Source organism: Malurus melanocephalus, unplaced genomic scaffold (genome assembly GCF_030028575.1).
Source record: "Malurus melanocephalus ecotype Western Australia unplaced genomic scaffold, MMel_1.1 scaffold_11, whole genome shotgun sequence".
In the NCBI taxonomy this organism is placed as follows: Eukaryota; Metazoa; Chordata; class Aves; order Passeriformes; family Maluridae; genus Malurus; species Malurus melanocephalus.
Window position 1 is genome coordinate 1644712 of NW_026623243.1, and position 12935 is coordinate 1657646.

Genomic DNA, 12935 nt, shown 5'->3' on the forward strand with positions numbered 1-12935 from the left:
ATTTAAGTACTTTTATGACAGTATAAAATCAGCAGGTATACTGTTACACCATACTAACAGAATAAAAATGTACATTAATGCTAGTTAAAACCATTGAACAGGTAACAATTATTAGTGGCATACTTACTATTTTTTCAGATGGAAACAAGGTATTACTCCGCAAGAGCACTGCTTCACCTTAAATCCCAATGCCTGAAAGAAGGCACCCCTTATCAAAGCAGACTTTGGATTTCCAGTTTTTGTATGGATATTCCCTTCCTTTGTGACCAACTAACTACATCAATTGCTCTGAGCACCTGAACAGCCTCAACCTGTTAGTACAGAAACAGAAAGCTCTTGATATTGAGTGTATGAAAGATAGTACCACACCTGTGAGTACACAATTTAGACAAAACAAGGTGATTAYCTAAGACAGAGTTCAAGAAAAATTACACCCTACCTGAAAGACTTTTCATGAACATAGAAATAAGGTACCTCTGCCAGTCCCCTGGAATAAATTATCACAGGTGTGGGACCTACATAATAGCAATAGATTGCTAGAAGTCCAGTCCTAATCCAAAGACCTAGGAGAAAAACTGCCAGAAGCTTTAACACTGTGTTACAACACYTACTGGCATTCTCCACCACCATCATCCTGTAGGAAAACAGTCGGACCTTGAGAAAACCTGGCAGGGGGAGGGACGACCAAAAAAACCCTTACCTTCCTGATAGTCTAATATCCACTCCTTGGCACACAGAGCAGATTCACGGAATGAACTGAAAGCTAGTCAGCTTCACCAAAGGAAGTGTCCCATTGAAAATCTGTTACTTAAATGTGTATCCTTCAGAACAAAGTCACTGTCACCCACCACGTTATATACACTATAATACACAGTTTGCAAGATTTTTATTAGCTTRTGTGCAACCAAAATCTCCAAATCTGCCAATCCCTACTTAAAAGCTGCGGTTCTGCCACAAACACACCCGTCCTCTGAAGAATTTCAGAGTCCAAAAAGTGACATGTCAGTCAGCTCACATCAGGTGACAARCCAGGCACCATACTGCACTTAACAAAGTGCCCAGAGCATCTGAATTCAAAAACAGTCTTCATGATGCATGGCGGACATCTATATTTAAGGCTGATTTGTTTATTTGGAATAACCCAACTACATATCACTCTTTGCTAATTCAGACTTGCATCATAGTGGTATTTTTTGTATGCGGTGACCKTGGAGAAGTTCTTTCCAGTCATATGGATACTTGTACTGCACCATTTCATTGCTAACAGCCAGAATTGACCTGCAAGTCACCATCCTGAAATAAAGACAAAAAGCACTCAGTTTTTAAATCCATGATAGATTGCTATCTCCCTTTTGCTCTGAACCAAATACTACCTGTTGTAGAAGAGAACTGCTTGCACCAAGCCTCACCAGGGGACCAGTTCCTGCCAGTGCTGAGTTATAAAAGTGACACTGGGAAACAAATATGGCTTGAACAGAGAGAGGGAAAAACCGGACATTCGAGGGGAAAAAAATAATAAAATAAAAACTTCACGGAAGTGTTTCCAGAACGAAGGCATGCAAACACTATCTAACAGATTGTGTGGACATRGAAGACAGAAGTGAAGTTTCCTGAGCTTGTACCTTTATATCCCAGACAAAACTAATGGCTAAGCTGATATAYTGAAACAGAGAGAATATGTGATAATTAAACTATTACTAATTAGACTACTTCACACCCTAGAACAGTCTCTGGAGCTCAATCACGAAACGAGTTATTTCATCTGAACTGATGGAAAACTGCTAAAACACTCTTGAATTGCAGCTTCAGGTAACATTCCAAGAGAACACAGTATATCCCTGGGGGCTCTGAAGATGCACAGAACTTTTCTCAAATTACTTACAAACTACTCATCAGAAAAGAAATCTTCAGACTTCAAGAAATCTTCAATCTTCAGGAATACATTTTCTTGTAGGCCATCACACTGCAAGTAAGAAATGAAGTGAAAGAACTGCCACAGCCTTTAAGGTTATCCCTGCTATATCTCACGCGCTCTGTAGAAGCACAACTACAAGTTACCTACATGTCCTTACCAGAAGGCAAAATCCCCTTTTTTTCCTCCTGAAATCAGAGATCAGAAACCTTATGAGCTTGTGTTCACAGTATCAGTATCAAATAGACTTGATAATTTGTCCACTGCAGCAAGTTGTTACCTTCACAGGCACACTTTCGTCTGCTGGAAACTTCTAGGCATCTGCATTTTCTCAGGTTTCAAAAAGCAATTTCTAGGAGCAGAAAGACAATATTCAGTTTTGCTGCTGGCAGGAAAACCAGGTTTGACTTAATGTCAAAACRGACAGTTAGGTGGACAGCAGCAAAGCTGACTCTTATTCTGTGATGCATGTGCTACTGACAATGCTAGAGCAGACAGCTCACATATCCCCATCTCCAGCACCAGAGCTGATTTTGTCTCCTGGCAGCTTTCACTGGTTGTGCAGATATTGGTTACTAAGACCAGGGCCACTTTCTGGATATGATGGGAAGTGGTACAGAACGCACATAAGCACAGGGGAACAAATTCTCTTCCAGCACAACACAAATCGGGTAATGATTGACCTACCCCATACCACGTATCAGGAACTATGTTTACACTATTCCCATCTCAAACCCATACTCATTATTCATTTGAGCAGCTACTAGGCTACCACTCAAAGCTGTGCCAGGAAGTATGCCAACAAATTGAACACCATTGGACGGTCATGGTGCAGTGCCTGAGTTCATGCTACTGCCCTACTTAGGCTTGTTAGCCATCGGTATGTTAGCACAGCTGGCTGACAGACCAGAGGTGAGAAAATCCTTTCGCCACCAAGCTTAAATGTTATCAGGGACATAGAGGTACCATCCAGACAGGTATGGCCAGTGTGAGAGATGGACTCCTTGGTCACACAGTGTGAAGGCTGGAGCAGCAGCATAAGCATTTACTTTTCCAATAAACAGATTTCATAAATAATATGAAGAGAGGGCAAAGAAACAAATAGGATTAGTAATTTACAGGCAGAAAAGACCAGAAGTGTTCAAAGAGACTGTTTAGGAAAAGACTCAAAGAAGAACTGAAGCATTCAGAGCAAGACCTCCTAAATGACACAAAAAGATGAAGTTAAAACCATGAAATGGAGTGAGATCTACATATCAGCAAAACATTTAGTACCAAATCCATGCATCCTATCTAACAAAAGGGTAACTATGTTGCATCTAGATGCTTGAACAAAGGCAAGGATGCTCTGATTGGAGACAGTAGTTGTATTATCAGTCTCTTAAGTACAGAAATACTGGCACCTGAATATGATATGGACAAATCTCTTAAAGAAAAAATTATGTTTTTAAATAAAGCAATGGTTTGTTGAATCACTGCTGAGTTCTAGACAGCAAGTGCAACCAGGATTTTCTGCTGCAATCCCACTTAAAATGTAAAGCTATACAAGGTTTTAAAGTTCCAGCTACACAAACTGAGCACAGTGTTAACATTACATGGTAACAAAAAGAGGTCAACATTATTTAAGAAAGGTCAAAATCACAATACTTATTGTATGGCTAAAAAATASTAGTTGACATAACATCACCCAAAGTTAAGCCCAACTCTGCGTTTTTTTCAAAGTTGTTAATTGTCAGGTTGCTAAAAATATAAAACCTAATAAATGCATGTCCAGTTATAAAATGACTCAGTTAAGAGTATTTCATACCTGAGATACTCTTAACTAAAACCTAAAGCAAATAAAGAAAAAAACCCCAGCCCTGCATTTAATTTGTTAGAAACTACTGCTTCCTTCTCTGCAAAGGAAAGGGGAAGCTTTTGCCTGTGGTATTGAACAGAACACACACCACTACAGGATGTTCATAGTTTTCTTCCTCTTTTCAGTTAGCCACAAAAATCAAGCACCGTTTTACAGAGAGGAGCCTATTTGGATGCCTTTGTGTATATTTAGTGTCATAAGCCAAGTGATGTTTCTGTTTGCTTTGGCTGACTGAGGGGGAGTAAAGGGAAAAAATGTCTACTTAGAAAGAATGACCACATCTTAGCTGTGCTCAGAGAGAGCTGTCACATGGTTAGAAGAGCAGGAAATAACTTACAGTTCAGTCGAAGCAGGACTAAGCAATTCTGTGGTTTCAAATCTGAGTCTGTAGAGTTGCTAAAGCTGTCTCTTCCAGAATACAGTTKCATAATATAGCAGTTTACAAACTGGAGAGTCTGGTCCTCTCTGGAGAAGCAGCAGTGAAAAGGTGGAGCAGTGCAAGAAGCCTGAGAAATACCATACTTCCATTTYTGTGTACCCTTCCCATATCCACTAGTAACAACATTAACAATTACTTTGGCCAGTGAAAATAAAATATGTGAAAAATGTGTAATGGCCAAGTCTCAGGCTCAAGTGCGCCCTGTGTCGGCAGCAGCAAACAGCTGGCTGCATAGACACTGCCTTCTCTTCTCATGTCTTTCCTTGTGCAGGGCTCTGCTGAGTTACAACACATGCCCTGTCTATCCCAGCACTGGGTAARGGAAGGACTGGCATGTCTGAGTAGACACAAAGTTCATCTGCAAGAACAAAGCAGTTGTGTAACTGAGATGCAGGGAAAGTAAGAGATTGGAGGGGAGAATAGTGATGAAGAGTGTCAGTACTACCTGGAGATCTTTGTGCGGATTACGGATGCAAGAGCTGAAGGGAGAAAGGAAGATTCTGGAAGCACCTGAGGTAACAAGGGGGAAAGAGGAAGTACAAGGAGGAAACCCTGTAACTGAGACAGGACAGRAAACTTGCTAAAAAAACCCAGAGCATATATGTTAAAACAGTATAAGGAGAACAYGACAAAAGCAGAGACACAAGATTTGGAGGGCAGAGATCACTATGTAGGACTTCAAGGTACATCAACAGGATGGGGCTCACGAAAGAAATAGTGGTTAAATTGATTCCTAAAAGATAATTGCCTACTTTACAGTTTCTACATAGAAAGGAAAATTCTTTTAAACTCAATAAATTACTGCTTCTGTTATGAAATGGGATTGTAAAAAATCTCTCACTTTCTTTATCCCTAACACAGAAAAATATTAACACAAATAATTAATACTGATTTCTTATCCACAAATTACACACGGGTAAATTAACCTTTTGGCTGTCACTTTGAGAGGGGAGAAARCATTTAAACTTACTGCCAAATTCCCAATTTCAAATATTCTTGTTCTCCAGCCTAGACAGCAAGACAAGTACTGTGGCTTGTTACTTAATCTCAGCAAGTGTTGGCTAACTTTTGGGAAAGCCATCATCAATAATACYTGAAGTAAATGCATTTTTTAAAAGGATTTGCAATCTCAGAGGCAAGTGTCATCTTTGCATAGTTAAGAATTTAAATCATGAAAGACAATTTTTTAAACTGTTCAAAAAGGCAAAAGTCACACGCTAGGTCAGTGTTTCTCAAATTGCAGRCCTAGTRCCTTCACATACAAAACATGCTTATRTGGGAGTATATCTGTGCTCACTAATTATAACACTCTGATGCTGCMTAGTGGGTAATGAACAAGGGGAGATAAAGGCAAAATAACACAGTTACAYTGAAAGGAAAGATGAATGCAGGGGAATTCTAAATCACACGAAGTTCTGAAGGAGCAAAGAGTGTGTGAAACTGTCTTACAGAAACGGAAACACTTAGAACCTTAGTGTGATCTTTCAGCTTTAAGCTAGACACATTGGAAAACTGAAAGAAGTATTAACACCATTTCTCAGAAAACCTAAAAAAGAAAATGCTGCCTTAAGAGTGAGGATTTTAAGGACAGCTAAATAAACAGTAGGGGGAAAACATTCTCACCAAGGTGGGGATGCATGTATGAAAGCAAGTGCCTGAAGTGAGAAGCAATCTGCAAATCTGTCAGTGTGTTGTGGAGCTCCGCAGCAACAGTTTCCTCGCCAGCAGTGATTATCTCCCCAGAACATAATGTCTACAGGAAYTGAGTAATTCATTTAATGAACTTATTCCAGAATCATATATGTTAACACAGACATTCTAATTTGAGATGCCTAAAGTGTCATTCACTGTGCAAAGAGGTGTCAGCAAAACTGTCCATCTTTAACTCAGGGGTATCTGAGAAAACATTACTAAATTTTAAGAATTAAGCAAGTGAGCAGCTAAGAAAGTGTCCCTGTGATTGTTTGAACTGCATCTTTTCTTCTTCCATTTGGACTTTCTAGAACACTGCTCCTGTCACGTGATGATCACAGCACAATTCAGGATCTTTAAATTTAACTGCAATTGCCCCTGAAGTTGACTGCACACCTACTGCTCCCATTTTATTGATTAGCCAGGCATRAACAACATGTCTGGAAGCTGCAACAGTTAGTGTGGCAGTGCACCCAAGAAAATACCTTGAGAAACTATCTTCTACATCATCTGAGTCATGTCCTGGTAGAGTGGGCTGTTAAAAACCACCCATGAAGATAGACTTGTAGTTCCACTAAACCCACTTCGCATGATTTACTGTTACAAAGAAAACAAACCAGCCAGTAAAAAAAATCCCTCTGTGCACAAGTAACACAATGTCAGCCTTTCTTGAGGAAACTGTACCCTAAGCCTACCAATAAGCAACTCTGTCTAGTGCCTATGACACATTTTCATTACTTCCTGTATTTTATTATCTAGGTATTAGGTAATGCAACCATAAGTCTCCTGTACTATACTAAGTTTTATTTCTGTGCTACAAAGATTCCTCAAGAGACAAGCCTACGACACAAGTCCACTGGAGGAGAGGACACCATAAATCTTACCACACAGGTTTAAGTCAACAGCAAATTTTCTCAGCAAACTGAGCATTTAAAATCYCCACAAGCCCCACCTACTCAGCAGATAGTTCTGCCTATAAAAGGTCAATGACAGGATTGGGCCATTTTTCACTCGGTTAATAAACTAGTAAAAAGTTCCTAGGTGGCACACACTCATCACATGCAAATATCTTCAATGCTTCATCCATCCCATCACTAAGCTAGAAGCCTCCAATGGCAATTGCTGCCACTGCTGGCCCCTGCAGCCACTATCAACAGCAGCGCCAGATGAGTTCTTAATGCCAGCACTACTGAAAGTAGAGCAATAAGGGTCATAAGAAGTTCTAAAGAAAAAACAGGTGAGTTTTTTTTCAAGCAGAAGCACCAGAACTCCTGGTGCTTCAAGAAATTCAAGATATAAAATGAGAGCATTTCCTACCAGCATTTTTTTAACTCAAAACTGCACAGTCTGAGATGGATCTTACACCCTTTATTTGCAACAAATTCGGCTTGTACTAAATCTTTCAGATCCCAGAAGAAATAACCAGAAACACTCTAGTGATAAAAAATAAAATTTACAAGCAGACAATGCTGAGAAATCACATCAATTTTCCATTAAAGGAAGAACAAAGTAGTCTTTACATTCACATATTTGCATGAAATAGCAAACTCAATCATTGTCTTCTAACAAGAAACTACCTTTTCCCTGGGTGTTCTCCTAAGCAAGGGCTATCTTGGTGAAAATCTTACAGTCAAAACATGATTGTTCATCTGAATCCTATATAAAAATATTGTCCTTTTCTAAGTTCCTCAGTGATTCTTAACTGTGAAAAATCAACAAGTTGCAACATAACAGCTTGTGACTTTGTGACTACAAATAGTTTTCATCCTGTTGTGTATATTACACCATAGGATTCCAGAGCACTAATCAGGAGCATGAGTGGCATACTTGACCATCTGATTAACCAGAGAGAATGCTGACTTGACTGCCTCCAAAACAGATAAAATATATCTACAAAGATGCTCAGAAGAGAAAGCARTAATTCTGAAGCCTTAACAGAATGAGGTACTAGTTCAAGTTCTATCTTAGTAGATCACCCTTCAGTCAGCAATACAAATGCTCCACAAGAGATACACAGCGACTGAAACTTGTGACAGTACTCACTACACATAYCAAGACACAATTTGTCTAGCACATGAGGTACAAGCATGGCCAGGAGAGATGTAACCACTACAGTCACTGAAGTAAAKACAAAAATTTCCATTAGCTGAGTTTCTAATGTAAAGTAAGTGCAACTGGAGATTTAAATAACTGATAATGATAATGAGGTTCATTGACAACTATGTGATKTGAACACCTAAATTTTTGTCTAATACACACTATGATAAGGATGATGGTTACRCCACTTGCTCTGAAGAGTCCGATATGATCCATTACTGTGAAAATCAGTTTTGTAGGCATGGGTTTGGTTCAAAGGARCTGTCAAAACCCAATGTCATTCTCTCTAGAATGGAAGATTATCACTGACAAATTGTTCAGGGAACTCACTTTAGCATAATAGTGAGGTGTCTAMAGATGCTACATGTCGTCTGTATAACAAGACAAATCTCAAAAGAAATCCAGGCATAACTCTCAATACTCTTCTGTTCCACAAGACCCTATCCTTTACACTTTATCTTCTCCTTCCACATCCCACTTGAAAACAAATGCAAACATGAGAGAATCACCACTGAACTAATGACTCAGTTCTCCCTATTTGTAGAGGATAAGTCCTTAAACAGCGATGTTCATGTTTTTTGGATGGAGACTGCAGCCTCAACTCAAACTGAGGAGTCCCAGCCCTTCTCAGACAGATGAAATTGCCCATTACTCAGACCTGTAGTACACCTTCAMGTCTTAGTTCATGCTGTTTTCATACACACAAGTAATCTTAGAAGCCTTTCCCTGACAAAACGTTTAATTCTTATAAATGAAATTATATATTGTTATAAATTAATTCTTATAACTGCTATTCAAGTTTTTGTTTTATCTCAACTATTACTGTAATTTGTCCTTTGGCTCTGATATACAAACTTATTGTGATCACATGCACTTTTGAAAGCAGCCAAAACAGTTTTCTTAGCTTATTGCTGTGTCACTTCTTTTTCTGCATTCTTCACTGGTCCCTGTTTAGTAGATCAGGCATGGCAAGATCTTACAAATAACAACATATTCCYAGCCTTATTCATAACATCTTATCCACGTGTTGAGTTCGTCCCACTTCTAAGCAGTATAAAATAAGCATACTACTACTTCTAATGCTAACAAATACACACCTCTCATGTTATCTTTCTTTCCTAAGGTCTCTCAAAAAATATTTCTACAGAATAAATTAGTTTTTCATAACTGACATCTCTAACCAATATTATTATCATGAAAATTATAAAAGTTACTTCTTTATTACAAATTACAAAAGGAACATCTAGCATTTGCTTTTTCTTACAAAACTGTTATCTAAAGTAATGATTTGTAACTAACCAGACTTCAGCAAGTCTTCTAAGCTGGGCTTAACCACAGAAAAAACTTTAATATSCACAAAACTAATTTCATAGCTCCCCTTAGTATTAGTGTACATGGAATTTTATTTTTACATTATGATAAAAGAAGTTATTGAAAACTTCTAACAGTAAATTTTGTACCTGACCTAGATAACAAAGGTCACARATCTGAATGAAAATTAGTTACATGCCCAAACAATGAAAGTCCTAAAGGGATACTTTACACTGGGTACATACTGTAAGTAGTTTTACATCAGGACTCATATTTCAGACAATTAAACTATAGCTGCAGCTTTGACTACTAGCGATTGGCTTGGTTTTGAAAGCCTCATCTGTCATGGGCAAAGGTATTTTAATTGCTTATAGATTCAGATAAACATTTTACAGCTCAGCAAATGGAGGAGGGGAAAAAAGGGAGTAGAGAAAAAAAAATCAATTACCCTTTATAGGTATACTTGTTTAATAGTGAGATTCTCAAAGTACCAGTAGTAGTCTACAAAACGTTATGAACCTCAGCAATACACCAAGTGATAGCTCTTCAACACTTTCCCTCCCCCCAGGAAATTTTTCTATCATTACTTAAGATGCACTGGAACTATGTCCATTTCCAAGTTCAAAGACTGTGAGTACTCAATCAAAATACTACTRCTTGATGCATTCCTTTGCTTTTCCACAGAACAAAAAATCAGGTAGTTGAGTCCTCAATGTTATTTCAAAACAGCTGCCTTGTTATCAGTCAGAAACAGAGTCAAAGGCAAGACTGAAATAAATCAGATCCAGAGCACCACGTGATTCCTTAAGCAAGCCCTTCAGGCCTGATAACAGCACTGTGCCTCCATAAGAGCTCTATAAATTATTACTACAAAGAGTATCTAGAATCATAGTTTAATGTCTCCATTGCTCCTCTGCTGATCACTGCAACAATGATCTAAACATGAGGTATAGGCAAACAAAACATAAAATKATGTCAATGCGCCCGATGCACATTACATCCAGTAGCCTCTACATGCCCCAGTGACAGAAACACCACATGCAGCAGCCAGACAGCCCAGACACTGCACCTGATTGCAAAAGCAATCCTACAGAATTTAAAATTTTCCTTTCCYAAAAAGCAGTATTTACAGTCTGAAGCTTCACTAAAGAGTAATTCAAACGTGGATATTATGAGATCAAATATCATGTACACTACAGCAAAAAGATATTTATTATCAGCATGGCATGTTGAGTCAAACTAGGTCAAGAGTACCAGGAGTCCTACTGGACTCTGACAGATACTGCGCTTTCAGGTTAGACAGCCAAAGCTGTCACCATCTCCAGGTGCTCACTCCACTTCTCTGGTTAAGACAAAGYCCTCCAAGGGACAGAAATATTCAATCTGTTCATTTGTTTCTGAATTTCTGGCTCATGCCACACAGTAAGCCAAAAAAAAAAMCTCATTAAATATCTCTAGATCTTCAATTCTCTTCTTAAGATTGAGCAGAGAATCTCGACTATACTAAAATAAGCCTATGAGTAACTTAGCGAGTATAAAGAGCTGGGGAAATGGGGAAAGAACAGACTACAACAGACTAGAAAGTCATCCAATATTCAGTGTAAATCAGAAGAATGTGTAATTTCAAGGAAGCCATAAATCCCATGACACYCAGATCCTGTGAAGATATTTACCTCCAGTCTACTATCAACATACTATTTATGCAGAAAAGTTGGGAACTTAACTAGATGAGTTTCACAGCTGAGTACAACAAAAAGYAAAAGTGTATTTACTCGACAAGAACCTGGAAATCAATTTATAAATACCCATTCATGCACTAATTCTTTTATTTATAAGAAAGCTGGTGCTGTTTACTTTCTTAATAAAGAAGCTGAAGATATGAAATATGTGCCTGAAATAATTGAGGCAGTTCTACAAAACTGTACTTTTCAAAACATATACTTTAGGGTCATAACTTCTGACACACTTCACCTTGTTACTGTGACAGCATCTTATCTAACCTACCCCAATGTAAATACTCTCTCTTCTTGTTCAGTTACTGCATCTTATGGTTTCCTTGCAGCAGTCAGTACAATATCATTTCAAAGTCCAGAGAGTTATGTGGAATTGGTATGACTACACTGATATCCTGCTTTATGTCACAGTTTTAAGTTCATAAAACACCYTCCATAGCTTTACAGCAAGTGCCTAATAGTATTTTAGGTACTGGACACAAAGCACCAGAACACAGTCATAAGACATAATTTACAATGCTTTCAAAAAAAGCAGTACTATTTTGAAAAATACGAGTTTTTTTTAAAAAGCAGTGTCTTTTCTAATGATAGTGGTTATCTTTTGAAGCTTTCAAATTGTTCTTTACTACAGACAAGTAGTTTTAGCACAGTTTTWCGTTAACATGCAAGAAGGTATTCTGAAAACAAACTTATAGGAAAAGATGCACTATGTGAGTCGTATCTGAGTACACGAACCTGTTGTTTAGACTGAGAAAAGTACAAACTAATCCCAAGACAGGCCTAGTACTGATACGAGCCTTCCTACAACTTCGCCAACACTGCTTTGTTGTACCGCTGGTGCACCTGGGGTCCGTCCCAGCCTCGTCGAGCAATGGAACTTGTGTCCCCCGCGCCCCGCGGCTGCTCCTTTGCGGCCGGCTCCCCCTGAAGCGCACGGGTCGGTAGCAGGGCASAGGGAGCTCCATATGCCGATGGACCGGAGGCGCGGAAGGACGGCGATCACACCGGCGCCCGCGGCGGTCTCGGAGCCATCCGGCTTCGGAAGGAGCGAGGTCGGGCCTGGCGCTCGGGGCCGGCAGCCCCGCCGGACCGGGCCAGTCGAGGCGCCGCTGCCGCCGCCGTYCATCACCCCCCGCCCTGCGCTGCGAGCGAGCCGGGCGGGCAGCGAGGCCTGCGAGGGCCGCCCCTCTGCCGACGCCGGGACGGGGCAGCGGACCAGGATGAAACTTCCGCAGCCTCAACTCCCAGCRCCCGGCCGGGCTGTCCTCACACGCCCCCGCCCGCCCCGGCCCCCGGCTCGCCGCGCCCGGGTGGGGCGGCAGTGGTCGCACCTCTCCCCAAGCCCCCCGGGCCGGGACTCACCACGCATTTCTTGCCGAGGAAGCCGAAGAGGCTCTCATTCTCCTGCGGGGTGAGCAGCAGCGAGCCCACATTGGTGACCCGCCGCGGGGGCTGCTGCTGCGGGGCGCCGCTCATGTCCGGGGCCGGCCCGGCGCTGCCCTCGCCGCCCTGCGACCGATGGCGCCCGCGGCCCCTTCCTCCCCTTCCTCCTCCGCCGCCGCCGCGGCCTCACAGCAGYCGCATCGCGGAGCCTCCCTCGCGGGGCCGGGCAAGGAGGGAGGCGGAGAGGGGCGGCGGGGAGGTGGGCGGCCGGGAAAGGGGGTGCCGAGCAGCCGGGGAGCGGTGCAGCCGCGCCGGAGCCGCTCCGCGCCGGGGCCGCTCCCGATCGCTCCCGCCCCTAAACTTCCAACTCCGGCCCGGCCCCGGCGGCCGCGCGATCCAACATGGCAGCGGGGGCGGGCGAGACCACGGCGCGCGGCAGCCAAGGGGGAGCCCGGCGAGCGCGCGGCCGCCGCGACCATGTGCCGTGCGGGGGGAGGGGAGGGCGTCGCC

General features: G+C 41.5%; 1 protein-coding gene across 2 annotated transcripts in view; it reads right to left on the minus strand.

Moving 5' to 3' along the window:
- Window positions 1-12710, minus strand: part of WASL (WASP like actin nucleation promoting factor) — a 48445-nt gene extending 35735 nt beyond the window's left edge. The window contains exon 1 of one of the 2 annotated variants that reach the window (XM_057378606.1): window positions 12405-12710. In XM_057378606.1, the coding sequence (XP_057234589.1) occupies window positions 12405-12518 (114 nt within the window). In that variant the 5' untranslated portion in view covers window positions 12519-12710. Of the gene's footprint in view, window positions 1-11777; window positions 11835-12404 lie in introns of those variants that run through there. The other variant, XM_057378614.1, reaches the window with a different exon arrangement.
- Window positions 12711-12935: the final 225 nt, after the last annotated feature.